General features: G+C 36.5%; 1 protein-coding gene across 1 annotated transcript in view; it reads right to left on the bottom strand.

The window, feature by feature from the left end:
• MYO16 (myosin XVI) overlaps positions 1 to 27,436 on the bottom strand; it is a 396,474-nt gene that overhangs the window by 105,826 nt on the left and 263,212 nt on the right. The window contains exons 17-23 of the mRNA XM_067293848.1: positions 26,529 to 26,640; positions 22,885 to 23,002; positions 22,044 to 22,115; positions 21,263 to 21,404; positions 12,244 to 12,316; positions 2,492 to 2,644; positions 1,673 to 1,873 (exon numbers count right to left, since the gene is read on the bottom strand). Of these exons, the coding sequence (XP_067149949.1) occupies positions 1,673 to 1,873; positions 2,492 to 2,644; positions 12,244 to 12,316; positions 21,263 to 21,404; positions 22,044 to 22,115; positions 22,885 to 23,002; positions 26,529 to 26,640 (871 nt within the window). The remainder of the gene's footprint in view (positions 1 to 1,672; positions 1,874 to 2,491; positions 2,645 to 12,243; positions 12,317 to 21,262; positions 21,405 to 22,043; positions 22,116 to 22,884; positions 23,003 to 26,528; positions 26,641 to 27,436) is intronic.

The following is a 27,436-nucleotide window of genomic DNA, read 5'->3' as shown; positions in this document are numbered from 1 at the left end:
GGAATAGTTTCTTGGCCAAAGTAAATCCAAGGATCTCCATCGACTTCAAAGGAATTTGTGAATTTACATTACTTGAAGAGCTGTCTATTTGTTCATACTTTTAGATTAACTATCATTATTACTATTAGGAATAGGTCAAAGCAAGAGTCTTCGTAATAAAAAAAAGAATCTAAACAACCATGTAAGGATAAAACACGCATTAATGAAAAGTATACTGCGTACCACTTACAGTTTAACTTTCAGAACTGCACATTTGAAATTTTGATCTTAATAAATGTTCCTACTGAGCGCTTCTTCAGGGAATAAGACATACATTTTTTTTGTTTTGAAGAAATGTGCTTATTGTTCTGGTTGTTATTTTAATGCTCTTTCATTAGCTGCTTGGCTGCTGCTTCCACGTCATTTCTTTTGGTATGTGCAAAATTTATTGAGCTATTCTGATAAATTTGTATAATCACAACAGAACTTCATGAAAAACTATTTACCTAACAACTACACAACAGACTTACAAGAGAATTTAGACATCTGGAGTCCACTGTCAGCACCTTATTCTATCCCTCTAAGTGCCAATAAATTTTGCAAAATCCTCATTGTGCTGATATCTAACGCCTGTGTTCCCACATTTCTACTGAAAAAGCCCCAGCCAGTAGTGGAAGTATTCAAACCACTTAACTTTGGGAAGTAATTTGGGCCTAAAGTTGAAGCTCTTATCACTGAGAAAGAAAAGCCTCTGTTAGAGAGCTATTCAGAGTATTTTGGTTAGGAGTTTAAGTACTGCCCAAATAGTCTTAATCTTTTCCATAATGACCACATGTGTCACTGGGCAGGAACAAATTTGCCCACATCTGAACACTAGTGCATCATTCGCATCTACTTCATTTCTGATGCTAAATGAGATCCACAAGATAGACATTTCCCCATCTATATTGCTGGCAAGGACCTTCATCTGGTAAAAGAAGTGTAAGCACACACATTCTGACTTCTCATCTGCTCTGGATAGCTCCGTGGATATAATGTTAACCTGACATACGACAGAGCCAGCGACTGTTTTTTTGGTGACTTGGAGACAAGTCTTGAACATGTCCTAAGAGTACCCCCTACCAGGAGATGATTGGGTGTTCAATAACACAAATCTGCTCCACCTAAAATAGTCATCACAGCAGGAACTGTGCTGTCCAGTTGAATACCTTTAGCAACATGGGTTAGAGTCATTTTTCTGGCTCTAACCCATGAAGTGAGTACATAGGAAACTCCCTTATGAATCTAAACTGATATTTTAGCAGCATGCTGGATAATCCCCTTGCATTTGCTATGTTGAAAATCATGTGAAGAGAAGTTTGCTCTGATTACCTGTCATGATAAGGAGCAGCAAAGCTGTTACATTTGTTTCAGAACTGTAATACGCATTCTCATCAAAACACTTCTTCATAGCTGACCAATTTCTTGCTTACCAGCCTTACCTTTTCTGTCTCTGCTTGTGTAAAGAGGGGATAGTCTAGGGTTTAGTTGCTATACTGAAGCACCTGCTGTTTTCACATGCCTTTCACAAAAAATTCTGAAGTGATTAGGTAAATATCACATTTACAACCAAAAGCTGGAGAGACCTGGCAGAATTTTATTTTGTTTAACCTTGTTCGTTAACTATGTGTACCCAATCATTCAAACAACTTACCCGCCCAGCATAATGCATGATCGTGAAAGTAGAGCTCTGATCCTTTGGGGCAAGGTTACCATTTCCATCTTTTGTGGAGGAATATACTGTATTTGTGTCTGATGTATCCAGGTAAGACTGAATGCGTTTAGAAAGACTCTGTTCCACTGACCAAATAGATTGGCTTTCTTCATCCAGCATTGACAAAAAGCCTGACGGCTTCTGAAATGAAAAACAGGTTTTTCTGTTTTTATACAGGAGCAATAGAATTCCAGTTGTTTGTTGTAGAGTAACACAGCTTGTAGTTTAGTAAACAAAAATGTGTATCGCCTTTTAGGGCAAAAAAAGAAAAAAATGGTTAAAGTATGCTGATAAGTCTCCAAGTCTATGCACATCAGATAATTCTGCAAGAAATATAGGGAATAATATCTCATTTGCCTAAAATGATAATTATTGCTGATCTTTTAGGAAACCACTTAGGCTATTTCTTTCTTAGAAGTTGTACTCCAGAAACTAGCTCCAGGCACAAAAGAAACGGTCAAGCTTACAACAGGGGCTGAAGGACATGGAATCCTACAGATCCTACAGGGCACAGATCCTACGTGTGGATCAGTATGGGCAAGGAGCTTCGGTTACATCTTCTTCTGCCCAGGACTGTTACAAATCTCTATTAGTCCTCGTGCACTGGGCAGTTACGACGGCCCCTCTTTGTGGTCTCTTTGGACCCATAACCTTCTCGACAGATTCATAAATCAGAAAATGCAGGCGCAAGTTTTTATTAGTCTAACACACAGAGTATGTGCATAAATATGCATGGTGTAAAATGGATCTGAAAACTACCTGAAAGAAAAAATCCAAGGCTGCAGTATGGTTACCAGGAGAATACACTGTTTCCATGGTAACTCCCTCTTGTACACATTCGGCTTGCTCTTGTAGGAAAAGCACTTCATTGATATACTGGTGTATCTTCTCATTGGTCATGTTGACACACAACTATTGTAAAAGGAAGAAAAAATGAGTATTAGAAGTTTACCGGATAATTCATCAGTGTGGGGTTTACTGCATGTCTAATATTGAATTTGATGAAATGTCAATCTACAACATGTTATCTCTCAGTAAACCACAGATTAGGAAGACCCTAGGGAAATTTCCATTGTAACAACCATTGTTATTAAACTGGGAAGAAACAGTTTTCTGTCTGCATAGATCATTATGAATTCCACATAAGAATTTCATATACACCAATTTCTACCAGAATTATCAAATATAGTGTAAAGTCACACTAATTCTATTGATTGAAATGGAATAACACTACATATAAATTGGTTCACTTACTTAATATTCTTCTGCAGTTTATATTCAGGAAGACTACACAGTCACAATGTGTTTTAGAAAAACAGCTACATATTTGATTAGGATCCTGATTATGCAGTTAGTTCAATACTAACAAAGATATTCAAATTCTGCTTCCGCATATAACATCACTGAAGTCTAAAAAAGTCTCTGAAGAACCCACTCCATTTTGCCCAAATATATCTTCTAAAACAACTAGGCATAGTCTACTAGATGCCTTCCTGCATTTTATCAATATTCTAAGGAAAGGTTGGCAAGAAATAATAATATAAAAATCCCTTGAATACTGAGTGCCTTTTGAGAGTTATAATGCTTATTGCTTTCATTCTCTTATTAGGGGCCAAGCTGCCTGATTTAACACCTCCAGTAATGCACCCCACCCTCAGCTTCTGAAATACAATAATGCACACGGGGACTTTTATGGCAATGGAGCATCTGGGAGTTAAAGGCCAAGCCTTTAATTTGGTGCAGGAGGAATGGGTGCACAAGATAGCTGAACTGTAGCTCCCACAAAATGCTTCAATAGTATTTAATGTCTCTAGATGCTTTTGTCACACAGCTAAACTGTGTGATTTGGGGCTGAAAATAAAAATATTTGCAGTATCAATTTCCACTTTTTAAAATAAAATCCCCAAACTGTCTATACAACGCCACTATTGCAAAACAAATAGTTTACAGGAATCTGATTTTCAGTTAAAAACGGGTAGGGGTTGTATCAGCTTTATTCTGGAACTTTTCTTACTTTATTCAAAGCTGACAACCTGCAAAAGTAAATATTGAATAATTTTGTGGAATAAAATTTTTAATTGGTTTGTTTAAATTGAAGTGGAAAATTTAGTGGAAAATTCTAAAATCTTTTCAAATGTTATATTAAGAAACAATAGGAAATTAAGACAATAAAAACTCTTAAAGGGTTGGAAGAACTGATATATGAGGAACGATGCAAGGAATGATTGCACACAGTCTCTTTTCAGATTAAACTAGTCACATATTTGTTTTGGCCATAAATGATACCTTCCATGAATAAAGTATGTAAAAGCAATTCCACCAGCAAGTCATGTTAAAAAATATGAAATATTCAGATCAATCATAAAAGTACATTGCTTAACATCCAGATGAGGGAAAAGAACCCAAGTAATGTATAATAGCTGCCTGAATTTTCCATTAACACCTCACGCTAATAGAGTCTACTTGCATTTGCTCTATAATGAAATAGGCTAGTGTGAATAACAGTAAGAAAAATAGAACAAAATTTTATAGCCAAATGTCTGTTATTAACTGAGTGTCTTTACCAATGCAGGAAAGTACAGACAAAAAAGAGTCTTAAATAAAACCACGGATTTTTAAAAATAGGATTTCTCCAATTTCATTATCTCATTCGATTAACAATGAAAGTATAAAATTGACTTATGTTTGATTTATTATTTAAGGAAAGAGACAGCTTCTTTAACTTTCTGGCAGCCAAAATATGCTTTACTGATCACCTTCCAAATTCTAATTCTAATTACAAAATCTTTTCAGAAGCTTCTTAGCATTATTTTAGAAGACAGACATGAGGTCATAAGCTTATATTTTAAAGCTTTAAAATGAATTTATGCTGTTTATACCTTCATTTGCAAAAGTGTTCTTTAGAGAACCATGTCATTTAATTTTACACAACTATATTTTACCATTAGAGAAGCTGAAAAAATTGCTAAAGAATCAAGTTTACTTTTTATCCTGTGCAATTCCCCTAAAAAAACATAAACAGAATAAATGTACTCGAAGATCTGACTGTGCAGCAAAATTATTAAACTATGTAATTTGAGCTGGAGGGTAAGAATGTCTTAGTCATATCTTAAAAAAGATCTGATAAATAACACTGGCTTCAACTGCCAAAAATGAAAGACATATTATTTTGTTAACACGTTCACACAAAACACGTTGGACTAGTAAAGACAAAAAGCATTTATAAATTTTACTGATCAGTAGATTATGGCATGCACTGGTACGCTTTCTAGCAATGTAAGCAACAGTGTCATTCAGATCAGCAGACATGCCGTCATGACAATAAGGTTCTGCAAACCAGAGCAGAAAGCAAGCTCAAGTGCTTATACAAACTGCAAGCTGCTCAAAAGCTGTTCTAGCTAGCAGTGGTTGTGAGCAACAGCTCTGCAGAACGAAAACCAGGAGACCAGCCAGGGACTGTTGAAAAGCAAGACATTCAGATTGCATCCTTCCCCTTTTCAATATGTTTTATACAGCATGCTGGGAAAAGGTGATAAAAAGAACGCTTCAAAATAAGAGCTTGACACAGGTTGATGTAACATTTAAAACGGCTGAAATGTAGAAATGGGATGAAAATGAACTAAGCCAACTGTTCTAACCCAACGTTTTTTTTGCTCTCTGTCATACGAAATACTACATAAAACAATGCTATATTTTCTATCTACACACAAAGATATGAAAAGTTCAGAAAAACACATTTTTTAAACATGTTCAATTGCATCAAAGAAAAATGGATGGAAATGTAGCAGTAATAAAAGAAAACACAACAAAATCTCTACCTAAAATAAATGTTGTGGGAAAACCTTTAGGCATCGTTTATTTGCTTCATTTTGCACATTACCTATTGTGTTTCTTGTCATTAACCACCATTGTTAAACTATCATTCACATTCTTCTTACTGACTCCATTGTAAGTCCCTCTGTAAGAAATCCTCTGTCTAATCCTTCTAACCACTATCATTTCTAGGTAAAAACAAATACACAGTCTGTGTCAGACTCTTTGCTGAAAAGCACTTTTAGAATATTATTAGAAAACAAAAAATGGATTTATTTCCTGCTCGAGTATTTAAACAAACTAAATGTAAAGTAGCATTTTTTGCTGCTGTTGAATTTGGTAAAAAAAAATATAATGGTATTTGGTAAAATCTGTAGGTATTCATTGCATTAGATATTGTTAGCTTGAACTTGTCCTAGACCTCTTTTACAAATACTTTTGACCAGTTAGTACTGGTCAACTTTAAAACTGGTATACTTTAAAACCAAATTTAGGTAGGAGACCAAAATGGTACTGTATTCCAAAGAAAATCAAGCACCTTTCAATAATTAAAATTTCCCAATTCCCTGCTTTTCACTTTATATATATAAAAAAATTTTTGAAAGGCATAGCAAAATAAATGTGAATTTGTTAAAAGAAAAGTCAGTGACTGTCAAACAGTGAGGGAATGACGGATATAAACACCCTCTGGAAAGCACATCCTTTGGTCATGCAGAAGGATTAGCTCTCTCTAGAGATGTGTATTCAGAGCATCAAGCAAAGCTTACAGCTGTCATACCAACCCATCTATCAAGCTGTGTGCTATGGGCCAAGATGATGAAACTCCAATGCCAAGTTTAATTTGCAAGGATGTGCTCTAGCTTTTCTTAAAAATATAATTCTGAGATAACGGAAGGCAGAATCATCTTCTATTTACTGAAATTGGATTCAGAAAATAATTTTAAACCTAGTGTAGATAATCACTCATTTCTCAGAAGCATTTTGGCTACTGTTCCCCCTTCTATCTGCTACCCTAAGGAAAAAAAAGAATTAAAAAGCTTTTTCCTTTTACTGCTGTATGTGTCAGTTACGAGATTTCCACATCTTTTACGTAGACTGCCACTCAGAATATTTTTAATGAATGTGTAACAAAACCAAAAACCGTCACATCTCTTCCTTTGCCTTTTCAGGACAACAGGACCTAATACTGACTTATTCTCTGTGCAGCTCCAACACCAGTTCAAAGCCCTGCCTCTCTGGCAGAAGAATTTTATTTGCTAGGAATTCAAGTTGTCTCTGGTGTCATTTGCAATTAGCTGATCTTTGTTTCCCAAATACAGAAAACAGAACCCAATACTGTATTACAATTTTATTTTGAAAAGCTTGTCACTTGAAAAGTGCTCTACAGTGGATATAATTTCAATTCAAAGTGGAATTCTTCTATTTGATTTTGAATGTATAATAATAATAATAATAACAATAATAATAATAAATCCCCACACAAACATAGTAACAACAGTCTTTCCTTGAAAGAATTTGGAATTAAAAAATATGGAATTTGGAATTGGAATAGTTCCAAATGCCAATAGTTCAGTATCTCATACTGGCCAGCAAGTAAGCATTGTAAGATATAAAAGGATGCTGCTACAAAAAAGTAACATAGCAATTAATAATTGTCGTTGTGCAGTATTTTACCAGTCACAAACTGAATCTAGGTGGGAGTCTATATTTTAGATAAATGACTTTATTGTCAGCTATAAGGTATCTACTGTAAAACAAAGAAGAAAAATTAAAGCATTTTAATGTCAGGTATACGATAAAATGTTGACGTATCCAGCTCTAAAAATGAGTAACACTGGCTTTCCAGTGGCTTACTGGAAAACTGGACAGATAACGGTGTCCTGCACAATGAAAAAATTTGCACAGAATGGAAAAAGACCAAAGAGACTAGCAGGGAACAAGGAAACACCACGACCAAACCCAGTGATGGTGTAAGATCCACAGAAATTGGGTCCAGGAACAAATTAAAACACAGGACTGTGAGGTCCCGAGGGCACCGGGGGGCCTGGGTGGCCATGGGCAGCCCCAGCTGGGCCCTCTGGCCCCTGCCCACAGGTGGCTCCTGACCACAAGGCTCCCCCCTTGCAGAGCAGCCCTGCTCCTGCTGCTCCCTGATGAAGCATAGTAAAGCCTTAGTGTGTATGGAGGCTAGTGAAATTCCAACTTAAAATACCAAGTTCTTTTTCTTTGCTAAAGGCTGAATTAAGGTAGGAAAGAACTGGCTCTTGTCCTGTGGGGAATTAGGAATGCCTCAGCACTCGCAGTTACAGTGGGAGGTACAGGATTAAAAGATCCCTACATAGTTTCTTATTCCACAGGCCAGTACAGAGTCAAGCAGGACCGTGGTCCCATTCTTTTGTGCTCTGTATAGATAAAAAAACCCAAAGAATACCAATTACTTCTGCAAAAAATAAAAATTTTGGAATGCTCCTTCAGACCTGAATGCAGACACTTGCATACATGACCTCCCACATACGATCACTAAGACCACAATGACAGTAGAAAATTAAAGCCATGTAACTTTTATCTATTCATATCCACCTGTCTACATAATAGGCACTAAGATCTTACACTTGGATAGCTAGAACCAGTCTTGTGACTGAGGCAATGTGATGCAATCAAAAACATCCTGTTATGGCTATATTGGCTAGGGAAGTTCACATGATAAAATTAAATGCCTTCTCAACAGGGTTAACTAAAGAAATAATCCATTCAGAAGTTAAAATTCACCACACCTGGTAAAAAGTGCAGAGGGAAATTCCTGTGAATGCAGCTAGGTTGTGCAAGCCCCCCTGCTTCACCTTAGTGACTCTCAAGTCCTGAGTGGAGCAGGCAATGCTCTGTGCTCTTGGGGCGAGCTGACTCCTGTGTCAGGAAAGCCTTTGGGAAGTGCTGCAAAGAGCTGCCCCAGGAGCTACACTTCTCCCAGCCCTCTGCTGCATCACACAAATAACACTGCATATAGTTTAATGCGCACAGACTTGAATGGGAGTAAAGAGACACTTGGCTGTTTCAGTGATCCACAGTCCTATCTCAGATAAATCACCTCTATTTCCTATGAAAAGGTAGTTATGATATATACTTTCTTCTGCAAAGCTTAAAAGGTCTACAGAGGCAAAATACCATGCAAGAGCTAAATACATTATTTACCAAGAGCTAAATATTATTTCAGTTTACCACTCGAATTAGCCATCAGAGAGGAAAGACTGTACTGGAGTTCGTTTTACTTAACTGCATTATTGTTCTTCCCGATCCTCCAGCAACCGCAGAGCTCCATTCCTCTGACTTCATGCAAGAGGAAGAAGTGGTTCTTCTGATACAATACAGATTTCTTAGAAACAACTTGGCAAAAATGGTACAGGCAACTTCATCAGCCTTCCCTCCTGCTTATTGCTTGCCTAGGTTCATCTGTTGCAAGTTCTCTTCGTTTGTGTTGCACGCTCTTGTGGTCATAGCACAAAGGGGTCTTGACCTGACTGGATTTTTTGGGGGTATACTGTGCAGGACCATGAGTACGAACTAACCTAGTTTTAAACCCTACCAGAACAAAAGCAGACATTTTTTACTTTAAAAGGAGTGCAAACTAAACTGAAAGCTAATGTGGCCCCTCAATGATGAAACCAAAGAAAACATTGAAAACTGCCGTTGCTCATTCATATTTCCTGAAATGATCACAAGATTGGAGCCATTTTTGTGCAGAACAAGAAAGACAAATCTCTGCTCACTTCTGACCATGCTCCAGTGTGGCTGTATACAAAGCTGCTCTGGCACAGCAGGTATGCAGCTGCTCTAGGAAAATACTGTTCCCAAGCTAATGATTTCTGCTAAGAAGTGGTTGTAAATTGTAATTGGGGTGAGCTAAAAGTGTGCTGTAGTCGTTTACCATAGATCAGCTGATGAGCAGTAACTCACTGAGTCCTGGTAAATCAAAAGCTTTCAGTCTTTCCTGAGCAATGACTCCCTCAGTTTGTGGCTTCTAAAAACACTGTCCTGTGTCTTTCAGTTTTTAAACCTGTGCTGTAAGTTTCATTCTAGAAATCACAACTCCACTCATTGTCACTTATTCGATACAATCATTTACTAATGCTGTTTCAGAAAAATGTGTTCTATTTTTGTCACTATTTTTTAAATATAATATATCACATATATGTGTTGTATAAATGAAGGCCTACTAATCCTCACCAAATACATGCAAAATTGAACACCTAATTAATACTGCTTTTAACTTGTGCTGCATTCTTCTTTGAAGAATCACATATAAAACTTTTCTCCTTGTAAGACGTCAGTTACATCACTTTGACTGCAGAAGTTATCAGGTTCTTGGTATGGAGATAATTAACCTTACTTTTCTAGTTCTTTGACATCTATCTTCCTATGCATTGTTCATTAACCATCACTAGACTAATTCTTTGCTTGCCTTTGACTTTTCAATACTCTAATGCCTTATCGTTCCAACACGCTCATTGGAGTGAATATGTTATTTTACCTGGTTTGTCCAGCTCTCTGTTCTTGAACTATCTTCAAACATAGTCTATTTAAATTAATTGCTTAAATTGACATATGACTCAGTACCATATTGCTCTTTTAACTATTAAATTAACATGTCTACTAACTGACCTGATTGGAAGGACCAGAGAGATTCAAGCAGCTGCTTGGAATGTCCCCACGTTTGGGCAATCAGAGGGTCTTAATCTTTCTTGAAAAGAGTTGCAAATTTCTCTCAAGAAAGCAGGCAAACAGATATCAAGACGAAAACCTTTGAAACAAAAGGTCCATTTTCCCCAAATTATTTTTGCACTGCCATTTTACAATATGTTAATCTAAATGTAATGAAAAAGGCAGTAATTTTTTATGGCTGCTCCACTGTTTGACTTTTAGGCCCATTTAATATTAATGTTCTTCAATCACAGGCCTTGGCCCTCGGCATTATTTGCAGACATTATGCAATGCGCTGCATGAGAATCCTATCTGGGCTAATAGGCCTGTTTCTCATCAGGGTTAACGAGCCCAGGCAGGAGACTGAACGAGGCTAGACTGCTAGACAGCTCGAGCTTCTTTGTGCAGACTGTTTTGGGTATGTCTGCGTGATTACATTGTGCCATGTGGACATACCAACAGTTTCCCTTCACTGATACGCCATTTCAGGAAACCAGTGCGTTAACCACATTACAGAGTCCATATCAAAATGAACTCAGTAATTCATTAACCTCCATTCTATTTTTTCAGGAATGCAATTCAGTAGTTTCTGAGGTAATGACTCTGAATACTACTCAACAAAATGCAGTTGGTCCAGTCTGAAGGACAGCCAGTGTCTGCTGAAATGCGTTTGCTTACGAAAAAACAAAATAAAATTTCAAGGTTGACTTTGAAATTACCATGATTGCCACACAGAAATCATAAAATAAATTACTCTCTACTAATTTCCTCTCTCACCTTCTTTTCAAGCATTCTCAGAAGTCAGTAAGCAGAAAACAAACTACCCCAGAAACTGGAATTCAGAGTATCTCATATGAGGTCAGTCACAGAACTGGTGTGAGTTTGATGACAAAAACCAATACAGAACAGAATTAAAGAAAATAACCAATACAGAACAGAGTTAAAGAATTTTAATAACCTGAAGAGTTTTGTGAGAGAGGAACTGGGACTCTTGTGTAAGTGTTTTACTGTATGCCTGCCTGCTCTTTTGAAGGCAGAGGTAAGCTCACCCTGCCTGTGCTCTTAGACATTTGGAAATTGAGCAGCCACAAAAACATGCCACAGACACTGAACTAATGTGGCTCCATGACTTCTATTTCACTAGAAAGAGAAAGCTGAGCCACCCATAAAACAGAGAATTGAATGGGATAAAGGGGCGACTTCTACTATGCTACTGATTTCAAACAGTACCAGGTCCTCTGCTGTTGGTGGCATCAGCTCTTCCTCCTACTGCTTTAATTTTATTTCGCTGCATTACACAAGGGATGAACAACTAAACAGTAACTTACACAGCTCTTTCAGCGTGTTTTGTAGAGCTGCTAAACCTTTCTAAAATACTCAGTTCAGAAGAGCTTTGGTGTTCAGAGATCAATGCTAAAGATGGGCACACAGTTCTGCAATTTTCAAAAAATGTTTGATTTTAAAAGGACTTTTCAGCATTCAGTGAGCTAAACTTCAATTTATTTTCCATAGAGGTAATTCAACTTTTTTAAAAGTTACATGTTGTAAAGTCAGACAGAGGTGAATCTGCCAGTAATAGCATGTAACATAATGTAACATTTTTATTCTATTTTATTTTTCTGGGGCATCTGAAGACCTTTTGATCTTACTTCTAATCCAGTCTACTGTCCTCCTACTCACTGAGCTAGCTGAAGTATCACTTCCACAAGCATGAAAGCATACAACACTAAGTACTTTTCTCAAAATGTCTTTCAGTGCTGACACTACTCTTCTTCAACTGATTATGGTTGATGTTTACTAGATTCTTTTAAAATGATTAATAACTCTGCAAAGCCTGGATTTTAATTCAGACCCATGCAGGCAGAAAGGAAAAAAAAATTTTTAAGAGTCCTCCAAGTATGTTTGTATTCTAATTAAAACACTTGTTTTGGCGAAAACTCAAAACCTGAATAGACAAATGGCAGTCATACTTACAGTAAAATCAGCAAAATAAAGCTACTTACCTGTTCAAAAGTATTCTTTTGGAATTCTTCAAATCCAAAAATATCCAGTATCCCAATTTCAAATACCTGATCACTGGAACAAAACATATTATAGATCATAAGAATTCAAGGAAGTGAATAATATGTCTATTGTTTCTAACAATATTATTTCTGTTCTAGCATGAAAGCAGCCTCTGTTTCAAAAACATGCTATGAAGTACAGAAGCAGACCATATAAACAACAGAATCAAAATTGCAGAATGGTATAACAAACAGTACTGATTTTGGCTGCCTCATTTCTACCCACCAAGCTATTATATCAAAGATGAGTAAAGAAGTGGGGTTCGAGATTGTTTTAGAAGCCACTTTTAAAAATGAAATTGAAAGAGAGAGAGAAAAAAAACCCTTAGCTTCTTTAAAGCCCACTTTCCAAAGGTGTAGGTATCATCACTCGGATGAGGGATAGCCATCTAAGGGAAGTTTCAGAACTGGTGCTTGGTTGCACTCAGTTGCCCCATTCAGTTTCTATTTCCTGAAAGTCAGTGCACGCTCCTACTAAATGCACATCAAGAAAATCTGCTCAGCCAAAGCCCCCGTGCCAGCTGAAGTAGAGGTTGTGAGCTCAGGCTGCACAAGAGGTAACATTTCGTAGGAAAAGAATAGTCAACATTTGGGCATGAACAGGAAAGATGTTTCTTCCCTGTATTCATAAAAGAATACTTGCTGGCAGGGCATACGACTGCTTGCATTCAGGGAAGGGCTTTCATTCTGGCCCAGTGGAAGGATTAGGGTAGCGCAGTCAGCTAGGATTCAGAGAAGGAATATAGGGATTGGACAGAGGCCTTATTACTCTGTTCTTACTTGGACTCAGTCATTCTCATTCAGATCTAGAGGAGAAACTAAGTTTATTACAGGGAGCAGAGTTAATGTTTTGGGATACCTGCTTTCCTGCTTTGGAAGGAGTTCAGAAGAAAGGGTGACAATCAAAAAGTTGTTGGAGCTTGCCTTTATGAATCCACTGGGACTGCCCCAGGGTGAAATGATCTACTAGAAGGATGGAAGATTTTGCACCACAGCCAGTGGCTCTCTTGGGAGTAGGAAAAATCCTTCGGTAATCCTTCATTTGCAAGAAAGGAGATGGATACTTTCTGAAGGAGATGAGTTTTTCCTTTCTCTTTCCCAACATTATTTGTTTTTGTATTTGTTGAGGTTATATGCATACAAATAAAATTGCAGCTTGCAGTTTTTGAAACCTACTTTTTCCACATTGCCCTTTTCCTCTATGTCAAAATCTACGTGTATATTGGGGCAGAGAGATAAATGAAAAAAAGGTGTAAAAGACTGGTCCACTGCTGAACTACTTTGGTATAGTTCTAAAATAGTCACTGTAACTGCAAGCATTTAATTAGGCAAGGATCCAGTCCTGAAAACAATTCCACATATAACAAACAAAAAAATAAAATAATAAAAAATTTGAGTACAATAAGACAGACTAAGAAAAACAAATGGCTAACATTTTGCTCCCTTTGAGCCTTCCTCAGGGACAGGCAGAGACTTCTACAGATATCATATCCATGAAGCCTGTCTTAATTTCTAAGGCATACTAGTTCAACGCACTACTGATTGTCACAAGACTGGCTCTATGTGTAAATGTCAGAGATAGAGAGCTGCATAATAAATCCAGTCTAGAATGACTTTGTTGGGCAGGAGAGGTTATCATGAGGTCGATTAGCCTCCGAGGGAATTTCTACAACAAGAAGCATAAAGATATATCACTACATCCATCTCTAACACTGAGTGCAATTTAAATTTTGTGTTTAAAAATGTAAGCCTCATTTTCAAGCGTTCTTGATTAGAGATGGGTATACATTCTTTGTCATAATGGGGTTTCAAAAAAAGTTAATTTTTCATAAAGAAAAATGAAGCATTTTGAAAATAAAACTACCTCAAAACAACATTTAAAAATAGAATTATTACATTATTTATGTAAGTTTTGGAAAAAACAGTTTAGAATTTCAGAATACTTAATAGGTTTTCATTCTTATTTTATTATTTTTTTATTTATCTATAACCTATTTCATAGGAAGGCAAAACACGGACTGCTGTTTATACTACACAACAGCTGAAATATTGCTTTGTATTTTACAACTATTAAGAGCATCTGCTACCTAACACTGATGGAGCAGCTTACCCCTTCTCTGTCTAATTCGATGAATGGACTTGAAGGTGGATTGCTTACATCCCAGATGAGTTCCATGACTGTTATTTTGTCAAATGAGTCTCTCTTGCTCTTTCTCAAGGAAAACATAAACATTTGTGCATGGAAAAGACCAAAACAAACTGACTTAATAAGATATTACAAATCAGGCAAAACAGGAACCTGGCCCTGGTTTCTAACATCCCAGGTAAATGCCTTAGCAGTCAGCTGATTGGCTATCTCAAATAACATTCCTTATCACAATGATGACATTTCCAAGAAACATCTTGATTTTGACGGAGAAGCACTTTTTGACAAAAAAGCATGTCATCTCAAATTTTTGATGAATTCCACCTGATAATCTTGGCCTTGTATTATTGAAAGATGCACATGCTACATGAAGGAGGTTTTACATAAGGCAAGTCTTACACACAGGGCAATATAAGAAAGATAAGAAATAAGAACAAGGGTCTGTATCCTCTATAATACTGACAATTTATCACTACAGTGTGGCAACTATGCACAAAATCTCACCAAAAATTATAGTAATTCTCTGTATTAAATAATTAGCCAGATTTGGCAAATTAAACACGAACAGACAATAAAACATCAAAGTCAAAAGCACCATACATTTGGTTACAAATTACTTTGCTTTATTTTTCTGTCTTCTTATCTTACTCTGTCTTGTACTACCTTTCTTCTCAGAGGAGGGGTCCATATATATATATTTTTGGCTAGCTGTCAATCATACTAATTCCAACAAAATTACTTTCCTTAAATTAATCATAGCAGAAATTGCCAAGGCAAAATAAAGCATGAATGATTCTATGTTTACAAATGAAAGGGTATGTCACCAGTGCCTAAAAGAATAAATATTAGGAAAGAGGACTTTTTGTTCTGAAGAATCCCCTTATTTTACTTTACTCTTTTATGTTTACTAAGTATCACTGACACTTTTCCTTTTTATGTTTCAGACATTCAATATTTTATTTTTTTATAAATAAAACAGGTATCATAAAATACTGGACATAGAGACTCCGATTTAATAAGTAATGTTCTGTTTGTATCCAGAAAATAAGAGCAGGTGATGCTTGCGTTTGTATTTTGGATGGATGCAAAATTCAATTATAAAGTAGCAATTATTTTTTCTGTAGTAATTAGATATGTGCTACTATTGTGACTTTTTTTTCAAGCTTGACATACTTCCTAGCATGCAAATTAGAAAAAAACAGCAATTTGCCAATATTTGGAGAATGTTGCCATCTCTCAGACCAGTACATAACTGTGAATAGTAAAAACATGAAGTGAATCTGAACTACATCTGATTTGATTTTTGTGATTTACAAAACAGCATTTCAACTGATAATGTTTTACAATGTCTCCAGTTCTGCTTTTTTCTTCAGAATGAAGTCTCTGTAAAGATGCTCCATATAGACTAGAAATACCTTTTGTTCTTATACACTGAACAACAGCATTATAATGAAACTGCATAAAAATTCTTGGCAACTCCTAAGAACCATACACATATACCAGACATCCTGTCTGATGATCTGTTGTCTTGGCAGACATCTTACCATTCATCAAGAGACGTTTTTGACCCGTTTGCCATTCCTAGGCAGAGGTGAACAGAATTCTCTTTACTACAGTTCTGAACGATCATTTCAGATAAACCTACAGGATGTTATTTGATCACTATTTTTTCACCCCAGATGGTTTTTGGCTACAAAATCCTTAGAGTTCACTCCCATTGTCATTTTTTGTAATCTGTCCTATATAAAGTAGTGAGAGGAATCTGTTGAGGCAGTATGATCTAACACACCTTTTAATCTGCCCCAGATATAATGTTTCTTGCTCTTCCTCTGACTTCTACCAGTAACCAGGAAGGAAGCCAGTTGGCTTATGTATGATCTGGATAAAGCAGAAGTGACACTGATTAATGAGGAGCACTTCTAGGATTAGATGAAGTATATAACCTAGCTTTCACAGGACAGCATTTGCCAACACCCTCTGAATCCTACTTCTGTCCCCCTGGGAGCAGTGAGGGGGCGCTTACCCCCACTGATGTTAATGCAGCTCTTGAAGGGTGATGTTTGTGAGAGAGGGGCTGAAGTGCTCCTGGTAGCAAATGTTCTTTGCCTAGAACAGCTACTGAAACAAACCCATTTCCAAGACGTTTGACACAGATTTTTGTGAGATTTTTGAGATTTTTCTCAGATTTTTGCTGAGACTAAGTGGCATTGCTATATCTCTCAGTCATCCTGCTGAAAAAATACCATTTTTCTTTCAACATTACCTTACCAAAATGGGAATGGTACAGATAGAGAGCAGTTGGACACAGTGGGGAGAAATACAGGCTCCTTATCTGACAGGGATTTATTTTGAGTGACAGGGCAGGTATGGCATGAAGGAAGGATTTTTTTCACTAATTGACTCAAAATCTATAGCCTTCTTATCAGTAGCACATAAATTTTGCCTCTTTAAGGCAAAATTTGTTCCCCGCTTTAAAAAAAGCAGCGTCATCTTATTTAATGAAACACTGGAAATGAGCTAGACTGAGGCAGATCTCAGAATATGATATTATGCACCATATTGTATTGGATTCTGTGTATTGTTTGTCTGTTTTAAAGATTTCCCTATGTCTACACACAGAGACAACTCTCATTATGCTGTGGGTTCCTGAACGAAACAGGAACTCTCTTTCTGTCCCTCTCGCATTCTCCACACCCTTCTCCTGAGCTCAGTAATGGAGGAATACGTTTTACTTTATGTTCTGATTTTCTTCTTAGGCTAGGCAGGATTTTGCTTGATATCTCACTTGTGATCATGTTATAAATCAGATGATGCGTATTAAGGATTTTCTGAATGAAACTCCTAAAATATCATCCTTTCCCAACTAAATGTTGCCACTGCTACTCTCTGTTAATATTTAATTTCACTAGGAATAAGATTACACACTTGGAATACACAAGTTTTCAGAACAGACAGATTCAGGCATATTTTATATGCTATATTTGAAACAGAAATCTGTGGCTGACCTGGTGACACAGACGGAGGGCATAACTGAATGCTAACTTTCTTTACTTGTCTATAATACAGCATATACATTGGCATTAGCCCCATCTTCAGGCCACATAAGAGAGACACTCTTTACTAACTAGGCGTTACAAATATAGTGCCTTCTACTAAGTAGCAGGGAAGAAGAGTATCTAGATTTTCTAAAGTAAATATATCTAATTAAGCATGTTTTTCATCAGCAAAGAAAAAAAAATATTTCCCAGGAGTTCACAAACATTCTTACATCCCCATGAATGTAAAGTCCTGTTACAGATGAATCAGGAGTTCTTGATACATAATCTTAAGACATTTTATTACTAATATTTGGATCACTAGATCCAACTTTGCCAGAGTGCAAATCAAGTACCTTGATAGCAACATTTAGACAACTATGACTGCTCTAGTCTCTTCTATCCACAAAACTGACAACCAGCATAATTATTTGAATGAAAGTAAAACATAATAATAAACTTTAAGAGTTAACAGTCTCTGGGAGATGTTCAACTAGACAATTTGTGAAATAATAAGATAAGCAGAATAGGAAATCATTGATGTCAATTAATCTAAACATTAATCATTAAAAAATATATAAACACCTGTGAGGAATTTTAATAGCTTTACTCTATTCCCATTCTAGAGTCCATTTACTGAAAAACAGTTTCCCTCCAGTGAATTTCTTCAAAACAATATCAAGTACGATGAACAAAGCAAGAAACATTAAAGTGCCTTGAAACCAGTCTAAACTAGCATTCATGGTTATAATTTAGCTTTAATTAGACAAAATCAAAAGTAACTTCTTATGAAGGAGAACAACATTTCTGAACTGCCATTAAAAGTCTTGCTATATATTTATTGGATAGCATTATAAAGTAATGCATTGCTTGGATTCTGTCAATGCTTTTATCCTCTATACTTTATACCTTTAGAGCTTGGTCTTTGCATGTGTTCATAGAATCTCCTCCCTTTCCCTTAGATCTCATGGCAATCATCACTTTCACTTCACCTGAAACCAGCCACAAGCTGTTTCATGATAAATATAAATCAATATTAATGACCAAAATCTAAGTAGTTTCACCATAAAAGTTAAAAACAGGTAACTTGTTTCCTCAAAAATGCCAGGGTCAAATGTTTCTCTTAGTAGGAGTTATTAAGCCAATAAATATAATTTACTGCTTCATAAATTCTCACTGAAGTGGGATGGAAGCATAGTTAAGCTACCTCGTAACAAAACAAGAGACCTGAGTTGGAAACCTTATTCCAGGTTTGTGCTAAAGGTTTTACTCCATCTAAGAAGTAGTAATTGTGTACCTTCCCAACTGGGGAATGAAGTGTGGCCTGAAATGTATTAACCTTATTTAACCACATTAGTTAGTGCCTTTGGTGGATTGTTAGGCAGAGACTTATTAAAAGAACTCTGAAAGAATTCTATATCTGGAGTCAAATGTTGCTCCAAATTATATTGTTGAAATCACACCAAATTGGCAGGATAAACTGCTAGTTGATGGAGTTGCTCAGATGTATGCGAAGGAAATTTGAACCACAAATCACAGATTCATGCCATGACTTGTATTAATCCAACTTCCATCATGAACAGTGTTATGTGTTGATTTACCATGACAGCTTATACAATATGACTAGGCTGGGGGAAAGAAAAAAAAAGAAAGAAAGAAAAAGGGTGTGTCCCGTCTTAATCTGGCTAACCCAAATGTGCTACCTGAGGCAGAAATATCAATGAAGGACAGTCAACTTCATTTTTATTTGAAATTAGGTGTTTGGCTTCAAGTTCAGAAAGGGACCTGAGGCTGAATTTCACCTGCAAAAATCTAATACACCTTATCTGCACTGCCAATTTATCCTGAACTAGTTAGCTCACATTAGCCAACCTAAATGAAGAACTCTACTTTTTCAAGCATAGGCATAATATAAGACTATTATAAATTCCTCGTTCCTGACAACATCAAACAGCTGCCTTGTTTTAGGTAGGACTAACATCATCACATATTCTTCAAGTTTCCAGACTGCTATAAATAATTTCGTAGAGAAATATTTCCACAAGGTAGAAGTCACAAACACTTATGATTCCAATAAGATGAGAATACAAGATAAACAATATACAAACACCTTTTACTTGCATTATTTTAAGTTCTTATGACACCTAGAAATTACAGCTTTACATACAACAGAGACACACAACCCTTTATCCTGAAAGATCTTGAGAGATCAAAGATGTGTCAAAATTACACACCTACTCATTGAAAAATGATTTCAAATAATTTGAGGGTTTTTTTTTTTAATGTACTGATTCTAGATTTCTTCCTCAAAAATCACTACAAATGAGCTCACAGTAATTAAGAATTCCTGAGCTGGACTGTTGTCTGTGTCAGACATGAGCACATATTCCCTAAGTCCCAGGAATGAATAGGGAAAAATTAACTGTGACTACATGTTGCTGTCCTTCCTTGTTTTATAAGCAGGCTCTTTCAAATTTACACATGGATTGGAAAGTTGCTCTAGCTTGGTTGCCTAGGCGCCTGCAATTATAAGGGGCTGTACAATCAGAAGGAGACCAAGTACGACTACTCAATATTACTGGAAAGCCTTCCCTTTCCCTCCAGCAGGAAGCTGTATACAGCTAGGCATTCAGGTGTTATAGGTAACCAGGGGAAAGCTTTTATGCACAGAATGTTCTGAGTAACTCAGGCATGGTAACCTTTTCTGTTAGCTAAGCCTATAGAAAAAAAATGTCATTTAGTACCAACTGGTCTACAAATAGCATAGGTACAAAAAACGCTGTGAAGGCCTCAAACTCTTCACATGTCTAAAAGAGTTCATCTTATAAATATTTGTCGTATGAAATCAATGCAGCTTTGATACAAGGAAAAATTACTTATTCTTTTTTGGAAGTCTCACATCTGTGTTTTGTGGATTGCCATTTAGCAATAATGCCAAGACATCTTGTACTTAGTGTTCATAAGAAAGCCCATCTGAGCATGTGAGATGTTGCTTATATTGCATGCATATGATCATCTAATTATGTCTCTTGTCTTAGTTTGATGCCTTGATTCTACTGAGATTTCTTCCTTTTTATTTCTTGACTGCTCCACTGATGCACATTAATTAGCATTCATTTTTTTCTAAGAAACCACAGTGGATAGCAATTGCATTGAATTTTGTAGATGATAACCTAGAGACACCCAGAAAACTCTTGTAAGATTTAATTCAGTGGTAAGTGAAGTTTAAACATGTATTTGAAAGCCTTTGAAGAGAATTCTATTTTTAATAACCTGTGCTAAGGTCATAGGTTTTGAGAGAAGGAACAAATATATTTTGCACTGAATAAACATCAAGTAGACTTTCCTTGTTGAAAGGTTCATCCTGTACTGTCAGCTCTTAAAGATTACTAATTCTAACCACCAATCTAGATTACTGCATAAAGTACCACATTCTCCCACAGAAAATGCAATTTCTAGCATAAAATACAGTGCCATAGGAAGGCTAACATACTTGGCGCAGTTACTAGGTTTGGCTTGTATAAACTGATTATTATCTACATGCACATATTATCAGATGCTGACATCTTTTTGTGGTCTGTGACTGTTTGCATACAAGCAAATAAATATGTCACCGAGGAAAAGATTTGAAATATTTCAGGATTGACCAGTGGTTTAAAGACCAAGTGTCGGTATCATGTTATAATAAAAAACTTTAAATGATGTCATTATGTTTCTTTCACGGAACTGGATTTGAATAGATAATGACACACCTATTAGTTTGTAATGGTATTCATACCTGTCAGTCTCATCTTGATTTTGGAGGTAGCAGTTGATTGTGTTGACTAAAAAGCTAAATAAACGACCATATAGCGATTTTGCCAAGAGATCCCGGTAAAATTCTGCAATCTCTATGGTGTGTCTCCGTACAATCATGTCTCCTAAGACAAAAAGCAGAAGATGGAAAGGAAAGCATGTTATGAAGCTTGCTTTAAATACTTCTAGTTGCAATAATAATAAGTCCTTCCACTCTTTTCATTTCTCCTTTTGACAAACTTAGACACGTGTTAGTTTTCTCTGAAGCTTCCAGTGAAAGAGAGGCCACAGGACTCTCAATACCTGCAAGATATATAGGCTGGAAATATGTACTTTTTTCAACAAAAAGGGTATGCGTATCACACACAACTAGCATTTTACTGAAAAGCACTCCTGCGAATATGGAGTGTTTCCCCTCCTCCCTCCTCCCCCTCCTTTTTTTAAGGACACTCCTGTTGACTTTAGCTCTTAGTATTAATATCTAATCTGTTATCTTGATACACTTTTGTAAGATTAACCATGCTAGGAGTACATCAGTGTCAGACTGAGGAACTGATCTGCTCCACGTTGCAGAGGCTGTTCTAATTCAATGGCCCAGTGTGACATATTGCATGGCAGATTATCCTACACGTTCCTCAGAGAAGAATTTTACAAGACCAAGTGAAATAAGAAACAAAAATCATCTGCTTTTCCAATTCTGATAACAGATGGATCAAAATACCACCAGGTCTGATCTATGAGAATGTAAGCTTGGAAGAGATTACCTTTAAAATACTGAACATCGGTTGTTAAGGCTGAAGCAAGTTCATCTGGTGAAACCTGCAGCATTCCTGCCACTGAAATGAAAAGAGTTTAAAGAAAGACTGATTTGTGTTCCACATCATGTTGCATTTTTTAGAACAGATTTTTGTATGTAGATGCTATTTTCTGAACAGTGGAAGAACCTACACGTTAAAGAAAAAAGCACGTTCACAGCAGTAATCAAAATTAATGAACATGTAAAATTGTATTACTATAATCAGCACTTTGTGAAGTCTGAATGTATCTGTATATTACATTACAGCTTTCCTCTTTACAGATTACTCAGGACTTTTCCCCAGGGCTTGGCAGGCTCTCTCTAGTATTAGAGAGTTAAGGTATGCTACTTATTGACAATCTGTATCCATAAGCCACTTTGAAGAGATTTGCAAGTGACCAACAAGGCAACTTCAAAGCATGAAACCAAGAGCCTCTTTTAAGACAAAGGTTTTGAATGTAAGGAATTGAATTCAATGCAAATTGTTCAGCTGTTGACAAGCAGCACAAGAGTATTTTAAAATAAGACTGCACAAAGTGCACTGCACAATTCCTTTTGGTAGATGACACCATTAAATATGACACTGAATTAGATAATTTGCCATAATCGCATTTTATTTAGTCCCATAAAAATCTGTAGTTTATAAAACATCCAAGTCAATTGGATATCGTCTTCCTGCCGTAATTTATGAGACTTCTGAGCATGGTTCTTTGTCTCGCTGGAACTGTGTTTCCATCTGTCGGCGGATCAGCGAAACAGCCCTGCTGCGCGACCAAGCAGGCGACGCTCGAAGGCTGCGTCCTACTGACCTTGTTCCAGGAGCTGCAGGTCTGACACGAATGCTGTCTCAGCGTCTGTCAGAGCAGTAAACCGGATGTCTCCAAGATGCAGGACTGCGGCGAGAATTACAAACAGGTTCTCCACCTCCTGCACGTATTTTAGACACAATTAAAGATAAAGAAGAGATCTGTTGGGCACACCAGTGAAAGGGAATGCTTTACAAACCATGCAAGTGCTGGTAGTTTATATTATTGGCATTTGCTAAATTAAAAAGGGTTCATGTATGAAATACTAACAAAGAGGAAATCTGGATTTAGAAATCAAACTGGAGCCCATCTAGGATATAAAACAGAATCACAGAATAGTTTCTGCAAAACAGCAATTTTTTTTTTTTTTACTTTGTATTAATGTAAATCACATTAACTGCTGGGTTAAGAAACTTTTTTAGAATGTGAGAAAAAATACTGAAATATCTTTAATGGATGCATTATTTCTGCAAGAAATAAACATTTCTTCCCCATGGAGAATTTCTAGCAAGACAAATTCCATATCTGGGAATAGCAAGGTTTGTTTTTTTTTTTATTTTCCTCTGCCAATTGCATTCACAAGCAAACGGTCTAGCTTTAAATTATAGCAGGTTGCTGGTAGTAAAAGCTGTAGTTAATGTTTGAAAGAAATAAAAACAGCTCTCTTACCCACACCTTTCCCCACTATGGTTGCATACTGTGCTCAGATGCCTCTAATGCTGTGAAGCAGTTATCTTTAAGGCTAGATTTTTTCCTGGACTGATTTTTACCAAAGAAAGAACTAATTTTTTTTTGTTTTAATTGTTTTTTAGTGTTTTTATTTCAAGCAAAAAATGATCCATGTAAAATGAACCAAAAATGATATTACACATAAAATGTTGTGTATCATTGGATTTTAAGGTCAGTCCTATAACAATGGTCCTCCTTTAAAATTATAAAGCAGGGAAATCTGATATACACTATAGCATGACATGGCATTATGTATAGCAAATTTATGTGGTAACTTTTAATTGAAATATTTCTGAGAAATAATATTTAGAACCTGATTCTACTGAAACATTATGTAAAGGGAGAAGCCTCACTTACTGGACTTTGCAGAATAAGACTCAAAAATACACTACAAACAAAATATTTAGCCAATGCATCGTCTTTATTTTCAATGCAGCACAAACTAAGCGATTGCACTGAACTTTGAAAATGCTGAAATTGACCTTGGATAACTTTTAATTGGTTAGCAGAAACAACAGATTGGATTTAAAAAACCTGATCTGTTCTGGATCTGTTTCCTTCTTGTTCCTTTCTCTAATAAATATGCCACTAATCAGAGGACACTAAAAAAGTTTCCAGTCTCTGGGATACAGACTATGGGGCCTCCAAGGCTGTTTAAAAAGTTTGATTCTCTAAAACAAACTACATTTGAAGACAAGCACTTCAATTTCCTACTGTATGAGCTAGATGTAAAAATGCCAATAGTATTTTTTTCCATTATATAGTTCCAGTGCTCAAGACTAAAAAAACCAAGACATCAAAAACCAACAAATTTTGTTACCCTTCTTCACAGGCAAAGCCTGAATAAGATAGCTCTTGCGGTAGAAGGAAAATTGCCATGCTAATATGTCATTCAAGCTAGGGTGATATACACTGCTTCTCACAAGAGTCTCTTAGGTGAGACTGAATGCCATACTAATACTGCATATTTCTTGCTTCTTTGTTAGTGTGTTCAGAAGGTGGGGGTATGACCGTACAGCACTGAATTGCCACAGGTAGAGACAACTGTTGATTTTGGTGATTTTGGTAAGGCCTCAGGTTTAGTTCAAATCCTCAAATACTTATCTGTAAAATAAGCTTTTAATGAACATTAATGCACTTTGCAGGATTTCATCAAAGATTGTTTAGGAGTGTTTAGTTCTTCAAAAAGATAATCTACTCTTCTATTATTAAATGTGGCTAGACGGCCAAGGAATAACACACACAGACCTTTCCATGTATCTTAGAAATGATGTAAGGTTATTTTAGGAAATGTGTTTTATTGACATTATTCTCCTGTAGCCTCCACCACAGGAGATCTGTGTACAGTACTCTGGAACTCCACAGATTTCTGGCCACCTAAGTGGTTATTCTGGTGCTATTTGGAAGTGGAGGAACTTGAAACTGATTTAAGTGTTCCCAAGACAACTTCCTTTCTAGAACGCAGAACAAAGGATTGTTGAAGTTGTAGTGCTGAATCCAAAAGAATATTGTATTTTTCTAAGTAAGGGGTTCCCAGACAGTTTCTGCAGGCTTCCAAAATGTAATTCATTATGCATTCAGTTATTTATTTATGGGCTGAAGCCCTTCCTCAACTGAACAGAATGGTTAATAAAAGGGTTAGAGAGATCAGCCACTCTGTGAACACTGGGACAAATGCTGGGATAGCTGAAACAAATGGAACTTTTGTACCAAATTCTGCAGGTGCAGAGCTTGAGCCATTAAGAGTAAAGAATAATTCTGTTAAAGACAGCCATATGTGTTTGATTTCATAAGTGGCCACATGAATATTCATGAAAAAAAAACCCAAACAACCAAATCCCCGTTCTTTATATTGAAAGGTGGCATAGGTTATCAAAGAACATTTGTTTCTACCTTAACTAGGGAATCCCAAACAACTACATGATGTACTATTACCACAGAAGTTAGTCTACCTCACAGCTAAATAACAGCTTCAGCACAGAGTTACAATTTTTTTGCTGATGTCCCTTGATCCCTTTTTATTACAACGATTGCCCATCTGTCATCTCTTATAGCATACCGCCACATTAACTTTCCTCAGCTTTTTTCTTATGACGCTAAATATCATGTAGGGGTAAAGGAAAGAAATTTTTGCCTCTTTCTGGAATTACTGCTGTTTATGCATTTGTTTTGCAGAAATGTCTCAGCTATAGTTTGCTATGTAGCATATACATTTGTAATAAATATGGAAAGTCAGTTAAATATTCTAGTATCCTGAAGGCAATTATACAGCTTACGTGAGTTCTTATACTCAGACCTCCATTTCCTCTGATTCCCCTCACATCTTTGTCCTCCAGAACCTCTTCTTGATTAATTTCCTAATTTATCTTCATTAGGATTGAAGACAAATATCAGGCCTATCTCCCCTTTGTGCTTTTAGGGGGCTTAAGTCAGCTCTTTCAGGTTACCCAGCTATAATTTTGTTTGTCTAAATATATGTGCTTCTTTTCAGGTGCTGCTAGCAAAGGCATTTGGAATGTGTGTTTCACAAAATTAAAAGGGACAGGGAGATAATCAGGGAGGGGAAAAAATTCCTGTGGGTTTTATGAGGTTTCTGTCACATGGGATTTGATTGTTTCTTTTTACCTATGTAATTTAATTGTTCAGAGTATTATACCTTGCAGCTGTTTTGTGAATCTTTAAGAACGAAAAAGATTTACATTGTTGGTGCTGTGTCTAATTAAAAGTGATTACAGTAATTTCCCTGGAGTGAACTAGTACTGTATATTGTTTCAAGGTCTTTACCAACGGAAAAAAGAAAGATAGAAAGACACTTCTTTTCCCCACAAAAGGTTATCAGTGAGAGTTCTTCGTGACCTGCTTTTAACTAAGTAAAACTGTGATTTTAGCCAGAAATAACATAAGCTTGTATAACTTACCAGGCTATTGAATCCCATAGCACTTAGAGCTTGTTTTAGCACAGCTAATTTCTCCTTGTTTTGCGGGTTGGCTGTTACCATTGTCTCTTCCAGTATGGTCTGGCTTAGATACCTGCACAGAGGGAAAAACAGCATATATAGTCTTTACAAGGCTGGTGCAGAATCAAATTTGCGAGGTTAAAAGCCTTCTTTTCCCTTCTAACCTAAGAAAAGATGTACACAAATGTACATATACAAGGTGCTTAAGCATCAGCCGGAGATTGATCACACAGTTTTATCAGCCTTTGGAGCAAACAGTACTTGTGACAGAATGCTCTGTATTTCTTTCCTTAAGTTCTTACTTAACTGCACATTTCCTGAATTCAGATATTAGTTCACAGGCTGAACTTGTGACACTTGCTGTGTACAGATAAAATTCATTGGCTACATTTCTGTTGCTTGTGAAGAGTCAGGTGAGATGGCTTCATTTTTGCATCCTGATATTCTCTGCCCATAATTAGCTCAGAAAAGAAATCTTGAAGAGGAGCTCTTCATGGCTCCCTGATTCTCAACTCTAGGCCTAAACATAAGCTAAAACTTCAAATTTAATTTATACCACTGAGACTTTTGCCATTCTTGCACCACCAGAGATGAGGGGATTCCCTGCTTTAAACTCCCTTCCTGCTGGCTAGGGAATAGATCAGCTCTTATCCACTGGATCCCAAGATCATTTGCTCCCTGAGCTGCTGAAGGGGTGACAGGTATACTCAGCAGCTCTTAGACCAAGGTAGTACACTGAGTACATAAAGCAGAAAGTGTAGTAAATGTACTCAACCTTAAGCTGCACCACAGTACACACCATGAACCGAAAGGAAACGACACAGCACATTACAAACCTCCCCCAAAATAATAATTAGAAGAGAGAGAGA

This window comes from Apteryx mantelli, chromosome 1, assembly GCF_036417845.1.
Source record: "Apteryx mantelli isolate bAptMan1 chromosome 1, bAptMan1.hap1, whole genome shotgun sequence".
In the NCBI taxonomy this organism is placed as follows: Eukaryota; Metazoa; Chordata; class Aves; order Apterygiformes; family Apterygidae; genus Apteryx; species Apteryx mantelli.
This window is presented reverse-complemented; position numbering and strand designations above follow the sequence as displayed.